This window comes from Fusarium oxysporum, chromosome VIII, assembly GCF_013085055.1.
Source record: "Fusarium oxysporum Fo47 chromosome VIII, complete sequence".
Lineage (NCBI taxonomy): Eukaryota > Fungi > Ascomycota > Sordariomycetes > Hypocreales > Nectriaceae > Fusarium > Fusarium oxysporum.
This window is the reverse complement of record NC_072847.1, coordinates 982365-1001476: the sequence shown is the minus strand read 5'-3', so window position 1 is coordinate 1001476 and position 19112 is coordinate 982365. Positions and strand designations below refer to the sequence as shown.

At 47.8% G+C, this 19112-nt stretch overlaps 4 protein-coding genes across 4 annotated transcripts; all 4 read left to right on the top strand.

Moving 5' to 3' along the window:
• Nucleotides 1–203: 203 nt before the first annotated feature.
• Nucleotides 204–1759, top strand: FOBCDRAFT_228959 (CrcB-like protein-domain-containing protein). The gene is made up of 2 exons (XM_059609796.1): nucleotides 204–411; nucleotides 501–1759. The coding sequence occupies exons 1-2, from the start codon at nucleotides 262–264 to the stop codon at nucleotides 1644–1646; spliced, it is 1296 nt and encodes a 431-aa protein (XP_059465589.1). The 5' UTR covers nucleotides 204–261; the 3' UTR covers nucleotides 1647–1759.
• A 5920-nt stretch (nucleotides 1760–7679) lies between these two features.
• FOBCDRAFT_204999 (uncharacterized protein) lies at nucleotides 7680–8418 on the top strand (the record flags this gene model as incomplete). Its single annotated transcript, XM_031188926.3, has 2 exons — nucleotides 7680–7887; nucleotides 8222–8418. 2 exons carry the CDS (start codon nucleotides 7680–7682, stop codon nucleotides 8416–8418), a joined length of 405 nt encoding a protein of 134 aa, XP_031036191.2.
• Nucleotides 8419–10845: 2427 nt separating this feature from the next.
• On the top strand, nucleotides 10846–14269 carry FOBCDRAFT_321806 (glycoside hydrolase superfamily; the record flags this gene model as incomplete). Its single annotated transcript, XM_031188927.2, has 3 exons — nucleotides 10846–11008; nucleotides 11060–13328; nucleotides 13720–14269. 3 exons carry the CDS (start codon nucleotides 10846–10848, stop codon nucleotides 14267–14269), a joined length of 2982 nt encoding a protein of 993 aa, XP_031036192.2.
• Nucleotides 14270–16422: 2153 nt separating this feature from the next.
• Nucleotides 16423–18826, top strand: FOBCDRAFT_228957 (uncharacterized protein). Its single transcript, XM_031188930.3, has 2 exons — nucleotides 16423–18365; nucleotides 18420–18826. Exons 1-2 carry the CDS (start codon nucleotides 16833–16835, stop codon nucleotides 18450–18452), a joined length of 1566 nt encoding a protein of 521 aa, XP_031036195.1. The 5' UTR covers nucleotides 16423–16832; the 3' UTR covers nucleotides 18453–18826.
• Nucleotides 18827–19112: the final 286 nt, after the last annotated feature.

Sequence of the window (19112 nt, the reverse complement as noted above, 5' to 3'; positions counted from 1 at the left end):
ATGATTGTTCTAAGCTCTCAGCCACAGGTCTAAGCCAATGCGGTTCGAGTATCCAGGACATCCGGGATATCCGACCTTGCCGTGAAAAACCCTCCTATATCGCCAGCTGGTCTACTTCTCCCTAGGCGAGTTAGCTAGAGTTCTCCTTTAATTCTTTTCTCATATAATTATAATGCTATAACCTCTTCTTCTTTCCTTCTTCATCACACAAATTCAAGGAATAATTCAATTTAGAAGAACGGCACCACATGTTATGACAATATGGCTGCGCAATGGCCTGCACAGAAACCACAAGATGCTCTTCTTCGACATCCCCGCGCGGGGAGCTATGTCCCTGAGTCGATGCGTGGAGATACACGACCTCAGCCCGGTCCTAATTTTGAAAATCAAAATCAAAATCCCGATTGTTCGGTTGAGACTTACGACTTGGACGAAATAGCACCGATCGCTCCCATCCCAGATCCGGACACAGCTCAATTTATCATAGGAATAGTCTAGAGCGCGCCCGAGAAACCGATATAGAACTTCAAGATGAAGAGGCTCGCGTTCCAGATAGGCCTTCGCCTACTACTGACAAAGCTCTCACGTTCACTACAAAACTTCACACCCACTCTTATCTCATCTTCTTCTCCATCATGGGAACGCTCGCCAGAGAAGGTATGACAGCTTTACTCGTCTATCCTGGGACACCAGTCATCTTCCCAACCCTGTGGGTTAATTTTGCTGGGTGTCTTATCATGGGGTTCCTAGCTGAGGACCGCATGCTGTTTCGCCACGAATGGGGAGAAGGCACATACTACAAGGAAGAAAACCAAAGTCCGGAAACCAGTGGAACAGTCTCGGATGACACGGCCAAAGATCAAGGAGCTACAGACCTTGAGGCTGTAAAGAAGGCACATCTCAGTGTCAAAAAGACATTGCCTCTCTATATCGGCCTTTCGGTCGGGTTCTGTGGCTCATTCACAACCTTCTCAACATTCATCCTTGATTCTTTTCTCGCCCTTTCCAACGAACTTGAAACTTCTTCAGCGCCGACATCAGACCGGAACAAGGGTTACTCGTTCTGTGCACTTGCAGCCGTGGTCTTATTGACTGTTCATGCCTCTATGGGTGGTCTATTTTTGGGCGCCCATATTGCCATACTAGCGGACGACATCATGCCCTCACTGCCCTACCTCTTTATGCGCAAGTTTATAGACCGACTTGCAACCATTCTCGGCTGGGGCTGTTGGATTGGAGCGATATTTATATGCATCTATCCACCACATGATGAGTGGCGGGGGAGTGTTCTATTCTCTTTGGCCTTTGCCCCTCTGGGGGTGTTTACGAGATTCTATCTTGCAATCTACTTGAATGGCAGACTTCCAACATTTCCCTTGGGGACATTTGCCGCCAACGTGGTAGGATCTCTAATTCTTGCTATAGTTTGGGATATATCCCAGATCTTGGCACGGCCTTCACTTGGACACCAGTTGCTTGAGGGTGTCAAAAATGGTTACTGTGCCGTTGTCACTACTGTTTCTACCCTTGCTCTGGAGCTCTCCTCCCTCCAACGCGAACACGCTTACAGATATGGCACTATGAGTTTCTTGGTGTCTTTTGGGTTGATGGTTATCATTTCTGGTAGTTTTAAATGGACACGATGATGCTAGAGTCTGGAGCGGTTAAACGGGTTTGTTGGTAGATAGGAAACTCTCAGCAAGATTGTTAAGCTTTACCTGTTGTATAAGACTCAATTCTTACATGCATACTTCTGAATCTCATCTTCCAAATAAAATTAAACGTAGAGAATTACCCTGGCTCCATCTGTGCCGATGAGATGCTGGACATTCTTTATTTTTCCGGACCTTCCTGCATATCTAGTACTCCCTTTTACTCCCGTTGTTCTTTAATCATTCCAATGTTACAATTCTCATCCCCAGCATTGGGCTTTTCCAGAAATCCTTCACATCTTCTGTGATGAGCGCCCTCTGGTATATCATGAAACTCTTGTTGAAATACATGGACGTTTTCTCTCACTGCTAAATGAACAGGTTCGCCAGAGCATCCCTCCACTGATAGACCCCAAGGCCTAGATATGTGTGGACAACATGTCTGCTAATTCGTCAGTATCCATTGCATCCTCTTCCTCCCTGCATGTCAAGCACTTTACCCCCACGAACTCCAACAGACTCTGAACACCATTGGGACAAAGTTCGTAGTTTTCAAAGGAATGGCCAGCTTGGCAAAGATCGAGTGTCGTATTGGTTCCCAGGTCTTTGTCACAAACCTCACACTTCATCTGGAAGTAATTCTCTCGACACATGGTTTGGGTTCTGGATCTGGCCAAGATATGCTCAGCGATGGTATATAGTAGCAAGATGCTGGGGTGTTGATCTTGTTGCTGCCGTTGTGTCCAACTACCTGACAGTGGCCCTTCTGCGAATATAGTGTATAGAAATAGTAGCAGGTGCCGGTAGTATCGGGTTTGTCGACGAATTTCTGCTAGCAGCTCGGACCTTTCAGCTTCATGCATCTGTTGCTGCTGATGCATGAACTAGGTTTATACATTAAAGGTAGCGCTGTTCTTCCACTTCGACCCCGAACATTCCACAAGCCGAAAACGTAGACGCTTCTGTTCGAGGTACGAACAACTTGCCAGGGTGGCATGGAACCTGGATGTTCCATAATGCTTTGTATAGTTTAGGCTGTCTTTGATTTTCAATCGTCGCTATGCCTCGTTAAAGCTATTTTCCTGCTCTCTGTGGCTCTCTTTATACCTAAATCCTTATCGGGTATGCCAGACTCTTCATGGGCCTCCTTGATGTTTTTATTACCAGTACTGTAGGACTGACTTTCTTCAGCTGCGTTGTTCAATCTTTTTGTCGTCTGAATCGGTCACTAAACAGCCTCCCGCTGTTCGGACTCTTTTGCGCCGAGCGAACAACGGTAACTTCTTGCACGCAGTAATCGTAACGGGCGTCTTTCCACTTGAGGAAATTCCAAGTCATTTCGTGCAGACAACCGAGAGCATCATGGTGTTGCGCCGCATGTCGTCCCCTTCTAATCATTGGTAACTCCTCTTGTACTCCTCTCAGTACAACAGCAACAGTCCAAAACTGACATGTGATAGAATTATTCTAATCACGGTAACGGGCTGCAAACAAACAATCGCACAGCTTGATTCGTGTGACACTGGCCGCGATATCAACCGACCCTTTCAAAGCCCCTGTTTTGACAATTGGGGGCCAGAAGTCACAGACTATCCATAGTCGCATCTACACGTGCATCCTTGTAATTGGAGAGGCCTCGTTTTGGTACTTCAGTGCGACTAAGTCGCTGATAAAACATGATTTGCCTATTTGGTGCAGCTGAATCATACCCCTGCTGCATGGGTGCCTAGTGAGGCTTTTCAGGGTCTTGGTCTGTTAACCGCGAGCCTCGTTTGCTTACAAGTCTGTGATTCAAAAAGCCTCGTAAGCCACCAAACGCAAAAATATGCAAAGTTCTCTATCTTTTGTCACTTTTATCATTAATCACTGACTTTCTGCGTCACAAGTGCACACGGGCACAAAGCGACCAACCGCAGCGCTTTGACAAACATTCAACATGTGCACTGAACACTTCACGCACTTTTACTGCATGTACTGCAGCGAATGCTTCAAGAAAGGGTACGAATGGGAGATTTGTCAGATTGCTCAACAGACTGAGTCAAAGTCTATGGGATCGTGTGGATACACGGATGATGGAGTTGTTGCGAGCATGTCGGAATATTGCCAGCAGTGTCCGCCTGATGATAGGAAGTGGAACAAAGTTACGCTTGACGGTGAAACAAAGAGACAGTTGACTTGAGCAATTTTCGGATAGTTTTACAGGAGATATGGATTTATTGTTTGCTTGCTCTGAGGAGGAATTTGCTTGGTCTAAGATATCAGTGAGCATACCATTCTTCAACAGGGTTTTCGGGTCGTGTGAAATTTTAGGTTTGTAGGAGTGAATACCGTAGTTGAAAGTTTGCTCTGAAAACGAGATCTCATTATTGTAATGTAGGTAATGTAATTGTATTTACTATGCTGCTACAAAGCCCATCTTGCGACACTATCGGGTCGTTTTGGCGAATCACATTTCCCATCACCTGGATTGAAAATATGCAGTGAGGCACTGGGCTATGGCTTTGTTCTCATTTTTATATGGTCATTGAGTAACTTCAGAAAAGTATCCTCGTAGCTTCTCATCTTCTTTGATTCGCATCAATTTGCAGATGTCTATAAAACACTGTCAAATCCTGTCAAGGCATAATTTCTATGATTCGATCTTAAACGCCTAGCAACATTTCTTTGAAACAAGAAACAACGAAATCCCTTTCAAACAGCTTCTCAGAATGTGCCACGATCTGACGATTCATTACATGTGCCCCGTCTGCGAGAACAGGTGGAACTTTGAGAAGCACGGTCTTTTATGCAGGAAGGCCAGCGAAACGAAGAGCAGGCTATTCGCATCGTGCGGGAATGAATATCCAGTGACATTATGGAATCAAGAGGAGATTTGTGAAGAGTGTTTGGCGCGCGATCAGCCATATCCTCTGATTGAAGTCGTCATCACAAGGCGGTAGTGAGGACCAACACTTTGGGGCATTAATGTCGTGAATATCTTCTTTTAGCGTGCTGTAGCTACAATTCAAACCTCATTTAGAGGCTTACTTTCACACAATGTCTCTTTGACTGAGTTCATCTATGACTGCTTGCAGATCCTGTGCGTTTGTTAACAGTGGGTGGCCCATCTATTATTACTTGTTTAATAAAGCGGCAGTGCCAAACACTGCACTGCATTTCTTTCACTTTAATCAACTAAACCCCAACAAAGACATCTTGAATCTCGTTGGGCAAAGTCTCAACTAAACGGTCTTTCCGACATCACTCTCAATTCCTTCCCTCCCATCCCTCAAAATAAGCCAACCTCATATCAACTACGACATCACGACCGCCACCATGTGCGTAGCCATAACCCGCGTCTTCTACTGCATGCGCTGCAACAACGAGATCTACGAAGAAATCGAGTGTCAAGAGTGCGAGCTCTACCTGCAGTTCAAGCGCTGCGGAAAGACCGACGTAAACTTGAGCTTCAAGTGCGAGGCCGCCCTTTGCATTTTGTGCGCCTCGTTCCCACCAGATAGTCAGGTCCCCTTTTTGACGCAGCCTCCGCAGGGTAGTACATCTACTATTATGCGGCATTTGAGATTTACGTACGGTCGGCGTTGAAAGAGATCTTTGGGGGTTGATGTGAGTGATTAGCTAATATTATTCATGGATGTTCATTAACTCTGTACAGACTCTTATGTTTGCCGTCGCCGATGGGGCATACGAGCTGAGGACCTAACGACGAAATAAAGGCTTACTTGAGGTGAGGACTAGAGGTTCTGTTGCAGCGAGAAACATGAGTGGTTATCTGCGAGGGCTTCTTGATTGTCGGTGCAGATATTGGATCATCGACGAATTTGCTGCATTTGGGCGGCCAACCTCCCAGTCACATTGGACCTTGGCCAAGATATCGCCAGTTTATCTCACTGAAACAACAAACTCGGGCGCCTTTCATCCCACCATGACACAGAATAGCTCGTATCCGATGATTCAGAACATGTAGCCTATTGTTCCCTTTTCATCCATTTGTTCGGAACTTCGCACAAGCTGAATCAGACTTGTTCAGCACAACAAAGCCATTATACAATTACTGTTTCCATGTTCAGAAATCTTTTCCCCTTTCTTCATGAATACCCTCACCATTATTCATGACCTGTTCATCGTGACCTCGACTATAAATTCGGCCCGCATTCTCTCCTTTCCAACTTCCCTCCCAACTCACAACCCATCCACAGATTTCTCTATACCATTCACCATGTGTCGCATGATCAACAGCACTCAGGTCTGCTCTAGCTGCGGCAAGACCGTGGACACGAGCCTCAAGCGAGACAAGTGTCAGCATTACGGCACTACCGAATGCAAGCAGGAGAATGTGTATGTCAGGAAGACTGTCTCCGCGAGCAACTGTTCTAAGTGCTCCAAGGATGGGAATAAGGGTGGAAAGAAATGAATGGGGGCTTCTGGCCTGTCTCTGGAGGCGTCGGCAGTTGGGTCCTGTGTTTTGATAGCACGTTGAACTATTAGACAGGATAGTTGAGGGTTACCTTGTCATGGAATTAGATAGGCGGTTGCTTGGAATCATATTCTAAAGCTGGTTCTTGGAATAATGAAACACTATTAACTTCCGAAGAATTAAAGTTTTCTCAGTGACCTCCAGATATCGGGATTGAAAGCTGTCTATGAAAACGTGATCGCGCCGAGGACCAGTGGTGATTATCGATAACGCACCATGTCACCAGGGTTCTCTTCCCAGTGATTCTAGCTCCTAAACGACTAAACAACCTTGCTCCTCATCCCTTTCATCCCGATTAAGCAAACGTGCCCAAGCACTCGCCAGCGACAACCCGTTCAAATAATCCAAACTGACAACCATATCGCTAAACAATCAACTTGTGTTATCCTCTACGATGTGCATTGTCTACCACGTCAAGATAATGTGCCGGAAACGCGGTGATCATATTAGAACTGACATAAATCCCAAGAAATGCAACAAGGCGAATAAGGGGGAACGACGTCTGAAACGGTACACAGATGGGGGTGAGCAGCGGGAGAGTGAGTTGGGATGCAAGGCTTGCAGAGCTGCAAAACAGATGGAGCGATAGCTTGGATTGGATTGGGCCATAGCTAATTCGCTTTCAGCATTTGTTTGTTGCTTTTCTCAGGGACCAGGGCTAGTGGGAGCGTTTGATAGCCTTTGGTCAGTTTGATGATTGTTCAGTGCTTCGCTTGGGAGACGCTAAAGTCCTGTGAGTCTTTGTGGCCCTCCAAACGTCGCTTCAGTCATTTGGACTCAAAGTTGTATTATGTTTGAATGAGTGAGATCCAAACGCTCCCAGCAGAACCACAAGTATAAATAGCACTGCACCCACCTCCATCCCATCTCTACACTCTCCAATCCATCTCACAATCTATCTCTTCACTCTCCATCAATCCATGTCAACAGACGCTCTATCACTGCTAAGAACAAACTCTGTGCTCAACCATGTGCTTCATTCACACCACCCGGCTCGTCTGCAAGACATGCGGCCATCAAGACGCCGTACCAAGAACAGCTCCTTGCAGTGCGAGCAATGTTGAGAAGCCATGCAAGAAGCAGCGTATGCAGACAACTACCTTGATCGATGCCTCCAAGTGCCCCCAGTGCAAGGCTAAGGCGGCCAAGGCTAAGGAATACAAGACTGAGGCGAAGGAGGGATGAAAGCTGTATTGCTGAAAGGGGCCTAAGGCTTTAAGAAACTTGACTGGATTGACCTTGGACTTTAGGTACAACATGGGTTGATTGGGTAGTGAAGCAATCTTATAGTGACAGTCTCAATACTATTTGCTGACTTTCGTTGATAGCCATGTCCGTGAAACGTTGCACAAGTCTGACATGTTGACTCAACCCTTTTCCTCACTGTGACACATTTGGACACCGACGATAGAATGAGAAACCCACCGTGACACTCAAACCCTCCAACGTCGTTGTGCATATATAATTCCGTAACTCAAGCCCCCCTTATCTCCTATCATATCTCTTCCCCCAGACGTATCTCTCCACTCGCAATTAATCTACCATTCAACATGTGCAACCTCGTCTTCACCAAATACCGCTGCCGAGTCTGCGACTACATCATCGACCATGAAACGGTCACAGAAAAGTGTAACTCTGCCAAGAAATCAGGCAGAGCTTGCTTAAAGCAAAAAATAGTGCCGTCGACTATTCATTCGGATCAGAAGAATTGCAAGGACTGCGTTAAGAAGAAGAAGGAGGGTCAGAGAGGGGTTAAGCGTAAGCTTTGGAGGTTTGGTTTTGGGATCTAGACATAACATATTTCCTTAAACCTGGTTCATTACCCACTGGGCCCTTGCCTTTAAAGTCCCGGTGATGCTGTATGCCTTGGGTTGAGGGTTTATGGAAGGAAGCACCCGCAGTCTGTGATACAGAGCACGGCATTCGGTAACTTGACGGTTCTTCGGTGAGACACTTCAAGATAAGTACTTTACATAAACAGCAGAGCAGCTCCTTTTCTCTCCTAACTTCTCAATAATAAGATATCAACTCTCTCTCTCTTTTACCCAACTCATCAATCGAAAGATCCAAATGTGCACTATCCACAGTGCAGGCTATCTCTGTAGGAAGTGCTCCTACCTCGTCTCCATGCCCGTGGAAGAAACGAAATGCGCTCATTTTCTGGAGAAGCGACCTGGTATTTGCGTTACGACGACAAAGCATGATACCATCTATGTTCACGAGGAGGAGTGTTTGCAGTGCAAGGAAGCGAAGAGGAAGGAAAAGGGTAAAGGGAAAGCGGACAATTAATTTATTTGGTCGGGAGACGTTTTCACGACTTTTGTGTTCTGTATAAACTAATATCCAAACGATGACTTCATGGGCTGGGGTCAAGTTCGCTGTCTTGTTCATATGAACGAAAGGCTCTGTATCTGAACTGCCTGAGTGCCCAGCTACTTTGTTCGGTCGAAACATCCATTCCTTCAACACTTTCACGCGATCGGTTCGGATTCTCCTAGGTACACATGAACACATAAATAAAATATTGCTTTTCTCTCTTATAGATACAACAGGTTTCCCTACTTGAATCACCAACGTATCCCATCATCACATCGTCCACAAACATATTCAACTGACACAAAGAGTCAACTCACCACAACACAAGCCCAATATCCTCACCAAACCAAAATCACCAAAATGTGTCAATTATCCAGCACCGCTACCATATGCGACTCCTGCCGCCATCTTATCAACTACACCTCCAGCAAGTCCTTCTGCCCTCTTGTCTTTAACCTGGTGACAAGTAATTTAAGCCTGAACACCGTTGATGGAATGGGGGAAAGATTGTGTCTTGAAGAGCCAGAGGATATAACTCGTTATGTTCCTAGGCATTTTTGCAAGCGTTGCGATGGTAAGTAAGGCAATGTTGAGGTCTACTACGTAAGGTTGGAGGTGGACAATGCCCAGCCCCGGAGTTTTACTTGGGGCGGAGTTCCCGTCGCTAAGCCGGAAGCTTGAGATGGAAAGGAGGCTAGATTTCATTGGGTATGGCGAGCTTTGGAGATGGTTACCCTGAAGGAAGAGCTTTAGTTGGGCCTTTATTAGTTCATTGGTGCTCTTGATTATGTCATTGGATAAATACAGCAGAATATCTCTGTTAGTCTATACTCTGCCACATTATATTGATGAAACGTGATTCTGAATGTTGAGAAGTAAGCATTGTATCTTGTCAGCTACCGAGATCCCCATACTCCCAGGTCAGCACTTTAAACTCACTACTGGCTGTGTGTAAGTCTGCGATACCGGCTGTATCTTTGACATCTCCATTGTTTCAACAATTAATCTCAACGTTGCGAGACTACATCACTCACCGAAAGTCCGGCAGAAAGGTTCCAACAATTTCTTCCAGCGGGGATCGCCATGGCCATTTCCGAGGCTACTCTCAAAGCATCCTCGTCAAATCCAACCAACGACGAACGCTACCAACTTCCTTACTCAGAAATGTGGAGGTGCAATAATTCATCGAGTCAGAAGAACCCAATTTCTCCAATGTAACCTAGACCATGAACATGACCACGAGACTGGTAAAAGTCGATTGACTTTTCGGATGTAAACATAAACCCGAGTCACCCACTAACATTTCGTGGCTATCCATGATGGGAATAAAGTCATGCACCTTTAGAATACACGGCCGAGTATACACCGATTAAAAAAGAGCATCAAAGCACGGCGGCACTTATAAACGGGAGTTTAGATATCGTCCGAGATGCGGAACTAATACGAGAATATTAGTGAGAGCAATTGACTTGTCGTGTGGCTGATAACGTTACAACCCAGATAAAATACATTTCGTCCCGTCATGATGGCCTGAACGGTAACGACTCCGGGCCGAAGCCGCTGTAACATCAGCGTCACCAGGCCACTGTACTGGGTCGATAAACGGGTTCATGTCAAAAAAGATTATCGTGGAGAAGGGAAAAAAGACTCATGACCTTGAATTGACAGTTACAGGGAAGAAACCAAGGTTGATGTGTGATCAGCACCTGTTTCGAGGTATACAATTCGTATGGTTTTGATTCCGATCTCCACCAACGTTAAAAAGCTACCTAATTTCTCCGCATGAACGAAGCGTGCGAGTCCACAACAGGGCCGATTTGAATTGCGGAGAAGAAGCTGTCTCCCCCAGACTTGAGAGCCATCCCCGGCAATTGAGATGAATAGGCTAACTCAATTGACAAACTCAGTATAAATTCGCTGGGAGAACTTCGGATCCTCGGTCAGATAGCGGCCGTATTATTCATTCTGTGGAGTGGTAAACCTGGGGCATGACACCATCACCAACAGTCGGGGATATCTTCCATTGGACGCAGCGGCTAAGCTGCGGTAGATTAAAGGAAGTGAAAGTTCGCCGATGGAGATTAAACTGGGAATGGCATCACACGACGGGTTTGCATCGTGAAAGTGAAGGAGAATGTTACTCCGCATCGTCCCTGTGAGCTAGTGAGGTGTTCCTCTGTCCGGGGGAGTAATTGAAGCCGACGCTAACACTTACAAAATTTGCAATGACGCAGACAGACAAGTTTTGTACAGGAGGAGCAAGAGGTTGGACTGGTGATCGCCGAGGGCAAGGGAAAGTGTAGCCGGTGCTAGGAATATATAAGTTGTAGCTGATAGCCTCACAAAAATGAAAAAAAGAGATCATCATCACTGAGCGCCATTCATCTCTACTCTCTCACAATGGCTAGCATTCGATCTGTGTTGGTCTCGGGTCTTTTGGCCGCGGGTGTCAATGCCCAAGCCTACGATTCGAGTGATCGCGCTGAAGATGCTTTCAGCTGGGTTCAGCCTAAGAACACCACTATTCTTGGACAGTACGGCCATTCGCCTCATTACCCTGCCAGTATGTTCACCAACTCCATCAATTGAGGTGAGGTTATACTGACGGTCATAGACAATGCTACTGGCAAGGGCTGGGAAGATGCCTTCGCCAAGGCTCAAGACTTTGTCTCCCAGTTGACACTCGAGGAAAAGGCCGACATGGTCACAGGAACACCAGGTCCTTGCGTCGGCAACATCGTCGCCATTCCCCGTCTCAACTTCAACGGTCTATGTCTCCACGACGGTCCCCTCGCCATCCGTGTAGCAGACTATGCCAGTGTCTTCCCCGCTGGTGTATCAGCTGCTTCATCATGGGACAAGGACCTCCTCTACCAGCGCGGTCTCGCAATGGGTCAAGAGTTCAAGGCCAAGGGCGCCCACATCCTCCTTGGTCCTGTCGCCGGTCCTCTTGGACGCTCGGCGTACTCTGGTCGTAACTGGGAGGGTTTCTCGCCGGATCCTTACCTCACTGGTATTGCGATGGAGGAGACTATCATGGGACACCAAGATGCGGGTGTTCAGGCTACTGCGAAGCACTTTATCGGTAACGAGCAGGAGGTCATGCGAAACCCTACTTTTGTTAAGGATGGGTATGTTGGTGAGGTTGATAAGGAGGCTCTTTCGTCTAACATGGATGATCGAACCATGCACGAGCTCTACCTCTGGCCTTTTGCCAATGCTGTTCATGCCAAGGCTTCTAGCATGATGTGCTCTTACCAGCGTCTCAACGGCTCCTACGGCTGCCAGAACTCAAAGGTTCTGAACGGTATCCTGCGAGATGAGCTTGGTTTCCAGGGCTACGTTATGTCTGATTGGGGTGCTACCCACGCCGGTGTTGCTGCCATCAACAGCGGTCTCGACATGGACATGCCCGGTGGTATTGGCCAGTACGGCATGTACTTCACCAAGTCATTCTTCGGCGGCAACCTCACCCGCGCCGTCAACAACGGCACCCTCGACGAGACCCGCGTCAACGACATGATCACCCGCATCATGACTCCCTACTTCTGGCTCGGCCAGGACAAGGACTATCCCTCCGTCGACCCCTCCAGCGGCGATCTCAACACCTTCAGCCCCAAGAGCACCTGGTTCCGCGAGTTCAACCTCACCGGCGAGCGAAGCCGTGACGTCCGCGGTAACCACGGTGACTTGATCCGCAAGCACGGCGCCGAGTCCACCGTCCTTCTCAAGAACGAGAAGAACGCCCTCCCCCTCAAGAAGCCCAAGTCCATCGCCGTCTTTGGTAACGATGCCGGCGATATCACTGAGGGTTTCTACAACCAGAAGGACTACGAGTTTGGCACTCTTGTCGCTGGTGGTGGTTCCGGTACTGGTCGCTTGACATACCTTGTTTCGCCTCTTACTGCCATCAATGCTCGTGCTAAGCAGGACGGCACTCTTGTTCAGCAGTGGATGAACAACACTCTTATTGCTACCACCAACGTCACTGATCTCTGGATCCCTGCTACTCCTGATGTCTGCCTTGTTTTCTTGAAGACTTGGGCTGAGGAGGCTGCTGATCGTGAGCACCTTTCCGTTGACTGGGATGGTAACGATGTTGTCGAGTCTGTTGCTAAGTACTGCAACAACACTGTCGTCGTCACTCACTCTTCTGGTATCAACACTCTTCCTTGGGCTGACCACCCCAACGTCACCGCCATTCTCGCTGCCCACTTCCCCGGTCAGGAGTCCGGTAACTCCCTCGTTGACCTCCTCTACGGCGATGTCAACCCCTCTGGTCGTCTTCCCTACACTATCGCTTTCAACGGCACTGACTACAATGCTCCTCCTACCACTGCCGTCAACACCACCGGCAAGGAGGACTGGCAGTCTTGGTTCGACGAGAAGCTCGAGATTGATTACCGCTACTTCGACGCGCACAACATCTCCGTCCGCTACGAGTTCGGCTTCGGTCTCTCCTACTCCACCTTCGAAATCTCCGACATTTCTGCCGAGCCTCTCGCCTCCGACATCACCTCCCAGCCGGAAGATCTCCCCGTACAGCCCGGCGGCAACCCCGCCCTCTGGGAGACCATCTACAACGTGACCGTCTCCGTCTCCAACACTGGAAAGGTCGACGGCGCCACTGTTCCCCAGCTCTACGTCACATTCCCCGACAGTGCTCCTGCTGGTACACCACCTAAGCAGCTCCGTGGCTTCGACAAGGTCTTCCTTGAGGCTGGTGAGAGCAAGAGTGTTAGCTTTGAGCTGATGCGTCGTGATCTCAGCTACTGGGATATCATTTCTCAGAAGTGGCTTATTCCTGAGGGAGAGTTTACTATTCGTGTTGGATTCAGCAGTCGGGACTTGAAGGAGGAGACAAAGGTTACTCTTGTTGAGGGGTAGTTTAATAGGTTTATGATGTATGAGATATGCCCTAATTACCTAGATAGTAAATCCACATTAATGTTAGTTCAAAGCGGCTTGTTTCCTGTGACAGTGTCTATGAGTGACAGGTAATAGAGTATCTCGCGCAGTGCTGATGATCTGTTCCTGAGGTTTGCAGTGTTTGACAGTGATGCATGTTGACAGTGACCGGTTGAGCTGAGCATCAAAACACAGATGCTTCCCTGACAACGCCAGAGAAAATTATTCTCCCCTCCTCACCTCATCTCAATACCGTGAGACTTCCATCTCTCGACTCTACAAACATTCACAAAGAGTCTCCGAGATAGTTCTCTCATCTCGTAAGTCAATGCGCGTGGATCAAAGGCAAGATACTGACCTCACCAGCATCGCCATGTCTCACGATCTCCAAGATGAGGAGGCCATGACTGCAGAGGTTGATTGTTACATGGCACATGTCTTCGACAACTGGACCTCCGCCGACCCAGTCCCCATGCCCAAAGAACCAGTCTACACATTCACCGTCTCTGCCGTCCCCGTTGGCCACTTCAAAGAAGACCTTCCCGACGAAGTCCCATCCGGCAACCGCAAGAAAGACGCGAGTGCCTGGCTGATGGTGAAGCGAGGCGGCGACAAGACTGGGTTCCTCTGGTGTGACACCGATGGCAAACCCGCGGACAAGAAGTACATCCAGATGGCTTCCGGTCTTACCGCCGAATTTATTAAGGAGCAGCTGGTGGCAATGTACAACTTCCAGGAGATGAAGCTTGTGGAGAAGTACAACTGGGATATCAACATTGCGATGAGTCGACGAGTAATTGTCAAGTTTGCGGCTCGGGGAACGGCTGAGCCGCCTGTTATTGATGATGAGGATCGGCCCGGGCAGTACTTGAAGGAGTATGTGTTTTGCAGTGAGACGGATCCTGAGCTGAACTGAGATCTGATGATGTGGTACGGGGGATTTGGGGGTACGACAACACGGGATGATGACAGTGTATCAGGACTATATCGCGTTCAGCTGTTCGTTTGCAGCGACGGATACAGAACAAAAGACCATTTCATCCCATCAGTTGTTCATTGAACGCACAAATTGCTTCGAGCCTCAACTGACAGGACTTACTCTTTGTTCATTATGTGATATGTGGTGAGTGAACATGACAACGGCAGACAGTAACTTACGCCTGAGTTCCTTTGTTTAATTACTGAACAAAAGAACAGTGCATAGTAACCTGAACTTGATGTTTAATAAGTGGTTAGTGAGTATGAGATGACTTAGACACCTCATGACATTGACTTCATAACATCACATCCCTGAAGAAACTATATATAGTCGATTTATCCCCATAGAACACTCCAATATACCTCATCATTTCATTCAAACAATTACTAACAACTCAGCCCAACATCAATATCCCCGTCTCAACTTCAGACCCAAACACCTTCTAACGTCAACTAACACCAGATCAACATGTGTAAAAACTTCATCACAACAACAACAACATGTCGAAAGTGCGGCCACTGTGTCAACATCGAATTCGACGACAAGTTCTGCGATGACTTCAAGAAAAAGGGGGAAAAGTGTCGCCGAGAAGTGGAGCACAAGCAGAAGGGGGCTGATCCTTCAAAATGCTCCGAGTGCAAGCAGAGACGCATGTCACTGTAACTCTTTTATAAGGTATTTATCATCAACCTCGAGGAGCTAACCTCTGAACGTGCGGTAAGAGAGAAGGAGAAAGGCTTTAACTGGGAGAGCTAACCGTTACGGCTCAAGGTCATTCTTGTGGAGAAGAAGTGAAGCTATCACGAACGTTCAGTCGATTAACTAGCTAAGCTCATTATTTAGCCCACGATTGCAATTTTATAGTGAAAATATCTTCCTAGATGCAATTGAAAGAAATAAAAACAATGATTTCCATTTTGTATTTGAAGATGCCAGTTCTAACATGCTTTTGTGAAGTTCTCTTATGATGTAAGAATGATGTAGGGTACCTCGGTCAAGGTATGGATCAAGTCGCGTACGTGCGTATCGTGGCTCGATCTGTGGCGTAGGGCTGACCAGATAAACCACTGACGAGCTCGCCAAATGCCACATGGACGCGATTGACGATATTTGTCAAGGAATGATAGCTGCCGGAGGTATTACTGAGTCAATGATTAGAGTGGGCGTTCCGTGACCCACGCAACAGGCGTATAGATTGGCCAAGTGTTTACTGGCAACCTCAATTGAAGTCTCAGAACCACGAATAGGCCATTGAAGCTGATCCCGGGCTTAAAGTCAAATCTAATCTCGAAACATGGCAGCATTGACTCAATATCAAAGCGCGATACATCAAACTTACACACGGTCCAAAGCCCATCATGAAACCAAGCCCAAGACGTGCTGCTCACTAAACCCTAGAAAGAATCTTCAAAGGTGGATATTCTGCATAACTACAGAACACAAAAGCGAATAAAAAGCAAGGCAAGTAATCCCAGCCAGACTCTTTTATGCTTTTTATCAAAAGGGATTGGTCTACAAGTCTCCAAACGCGAGACCAGTCTCGATGGATTCAATGGTGGAGACGTGTTGAAGAAATTGGAGGTTGAACACCTCAAGACAGGAGGTTGGCTTTCAACAACAGTCCCATTAAAATCTCAACGGCATTTCTTCACAACTGTATTAAAAACGTGCAATTAAAGCAGGGAGATATTGAGTTAAAGACAGCAATAAAGGGGATATACGGAAAGGGAAAGAAAAAAAAAAAAAAGGAGATTGTTACCTGTGAGACATCAAACATGTCAAGCAAGGATCTAAAACGCTGTCACTATAACTCAGCGCGTCCAGCGAACGTCATCATTATCGATACACCAACACGGGTGCCCACATTACCACTCAACGCGCCCCCATCCAGGACCGCGTTAAGCACCTAATTCTCATCAAGCTCACTAAATTACAGCGCTCTCAACCACTGTAAAAACGCCAACGCCAAAAAACCACGACAGCTCGCGAGGCGCCCGCGTTCAACCCTTCCCGCGTTAAAAGGGCAAAGCGGAGCATGCCTCTTTAAATACCTCCCGCTACCCAACACGAGAGCCTTTCTTACAATCTCACCACCACCTGCACGCTCTACTTCCTACATACAAAAAAAGGTTTCACGCTTGGTCGAGTTCTTTGGGACCGATGACTTATCTGATTCATTCTTTTATTACCCTATGATTTAAAAAAGGAAGTATACTTCTTAAAGAGAGAGATACTAGACCGCCTTTCGTGTCGTCGTCGTTCTTCTACCACGACGCCTGTTGGCGAGGCATTAAGAAGGATAAGGAAGAAAATTGGTGGGAAAAGAAAGATTCGATCTTGATTTCGAATTCTGAGCGAGATTGACGTTTGCACTTTACGCGTGTTACCTGGTCTCGTCTCCTTCGTCTCTGGACGCGATCCAGTCCGACCTCGATTCTCGATCTACAACACCACGAGCCGAATACAACTCCTGCAGAAGGACCAAAAAAAAAACGCAAAAATGGACTCTTTGGGCTCATCACCTCGAAAAGGCTCCTCCGCCGAACCAACACTACCAACAATGAAGCCCTACTCCCTCGCCGGCTCCAAGCGTTCAGCGCCGAGTCTCCTCCCGCCCTTTGAGCCGCTCTCATCATCTCCAAACCTCCCTCGACCCGTGAAGCGACAAAATCTCGGTTCTGGCCGTTCCTCGTCCCGAGCTCACCTCAAATATCCTACTCCTGTCCCTACGTCGAGTACAGGTATCCTCTCGAGTTCCCCGCCTCAACGGTCCGCTACCGCTTCCGAGCGTGCCCCGCTCGCTGCCGTCCCCGCTGTCGAACTCTCGGAAAACGGCGAGACCCTCATCATGGGTCGATCGTCAAACTCGTCACACTACCAGATCTCCGCTGACCGCCTCGTCTCCCGCGTCCATGTAAAGGCTCGCTTCGTCGCTGCTGCGAGCCCGCTTGAGCCCAGCAAGATTGAAATCGTCTGCAATGGCTGGAATGGTCTCAAGTTGCATAGCCAGGGTCGTACTTGGGAGCTGTACAAGGGCGATAGCTTCACCAGTGAAACAGAGGGCTCCGAGATCATAATTGATGTGCAAAACTCGCGTGTTCTCGTCCAATGGCCCAAGCGGGCTCTTGATCATCTCTCCGACACCACTTGGGATTCTCCTCCCTGCCAGGCTCGTGCCCAGGCCATTCTCCAGTCTTCCCCTCCTCGTCGCGCTTCTCGTATTGCTTCTCCCGAGAGCCCCACGCCTGCTAGTCTCTCTAGCTCCCGCCGCCTCCAGGCTCTGCTCCCCGGACAGCGTGACATTGAAATCTACGAAGACGATGCTGAGCCTGAGCTCCCTGAGCACAGGCATGATCCTACTAACATCAATGTCAGCATGTGCACCGACGTGACTGCCAGCTTCAGCAGTGAGGTCAGTGATGGTGAGGACAACAACCCTGATGAGGAGAATGATCCTATTGTGCACTCTTTCGGGCCTTTTGGCGCCGACATTTCCTGCCGGTTGGCTTCGATAACGACAAAGTCTCCCAAGGTGTTCAAGGGTGTCAAGCGTGCCAACCCTCTCCACAGCGCTATTGCTTCCGATCTGTTCGCTCCTCGTCAGATTCCTGCTCCTCCTCAGTCTCCTCGCAAGCAGCAGGCCAGAACCGAGTCTCCACTCTCGTCTCCTCCTCGAATGTCTTCTCCGACTCCGGAGATCTTCAGGATGTCCTTTGAGTCCCACCCTGCTGTTGGTAACCATGTCATCAACCAGCTCGCTTTCTCGCGTTTGTCTTCGACTCCTCTGTCCACCATCATGGCCCACCTCCCCTCCGAGGAGAAGCGAGACATTTCCAAGGACGATCTTCGCGATGTTATCGAGAGTACACCCTGCATTGGTATCATCAAGCGTCAGGGCAAGGATGCAGCTGGCAAGCCCCTCGAGAGCGAGTACTACTACGTACCGGAGGAAGACGATGACCAGCAACGTCGCGCCGCAGTCGTCGATGGTCTTCGCAAGCCCAGTCTCCGCGCTTGTCGCAAGCAACACAAGGTTTGTAATATTCTTGACTTTACAATATGCACTCAAACTTACGCTGTATAATAGCAATACTACTGGAAGCGTCCCAAGACTCCTTGATCCACCCGTCTTTTCACGTACATACGATTCTTCGCTCCGAGAGATGACTACATGAATCTCAAAGTTTCCTGTTCAACGGTGGATGTCTGTGTTTTTGCTGTATACCCCCTTTATCATTTCCATGTTTTATTTTTACATTTCTTGTCCATGACGGCTCTCATGTTTCGCAAACTGCATAGCATCGGCGTCTTAGTTTATTTTATTTCTGCATGATGGAGTTGGAAGGGCTTAACAAAAAAGGACCGAGATATGCCTTGTTGAGCATATAGAAAGGAAAGGGTTTGGGGTAGCGTATTCTTGTACCTGTTTTTAATGTGTGTATGGTATGTTGTATGAGAGCAAAGCAATGGAATATCACCAATTAACCTGTTGAATTACGACGATTGGTTGCTTATGTGAGAAGGTCATATAGTTGGTGGATGATCTGATGAGCATCACGAGGTCAAGTGAGAGTCTCGACTCTTACGTGCATGATTCCACCAACGAACGAGGCCTGTAGCCCTTTAACCCGGGGCACATTGCATTGGGGTACCCCGGAGAATGCCACATGCATTTGATGTAACTCCAAACCTCAATTTCTCTCTTTACCCAGGCAGATCAACCTGTAGAAACAATGCCGAATAAAGACAGGTGCATATTCAATGATACAACCCAAGAATA

Excerpts from the sequence above, each read along its gene's own strand:
- FOBCDRAFT_228959 (XM_059609796.1), top strand. The coding sequence starts at position 262 with ATGGCTGCGCAATGGCCTGCACAGAAACCACAAGATGCTCTTCTTCGA. Across the intron at positions 412-500 it reads ATCAAAATCCCGATTGTTCG|CGCGCCCGAGAAACCGATAT; the intron begins GTTGAGACTTAC and ends AATAGTCTAGAG.
- FOBCDRAFT_228957 (XM_031188930.3), top strand. The coding sequence starts at position 16,833 with ATGGACTCTTTGGGCTCATCACCTCGAAAAGGCTCCTCCGCCGAACCA. Across the intron at positions 18,366-18,419 it reads CTTGTCGCAAGCAACACAAG|CAATACTACTGGAAGCGTCC; the intron begins GTTTGTAATATT and ends GCTGTATAATAG.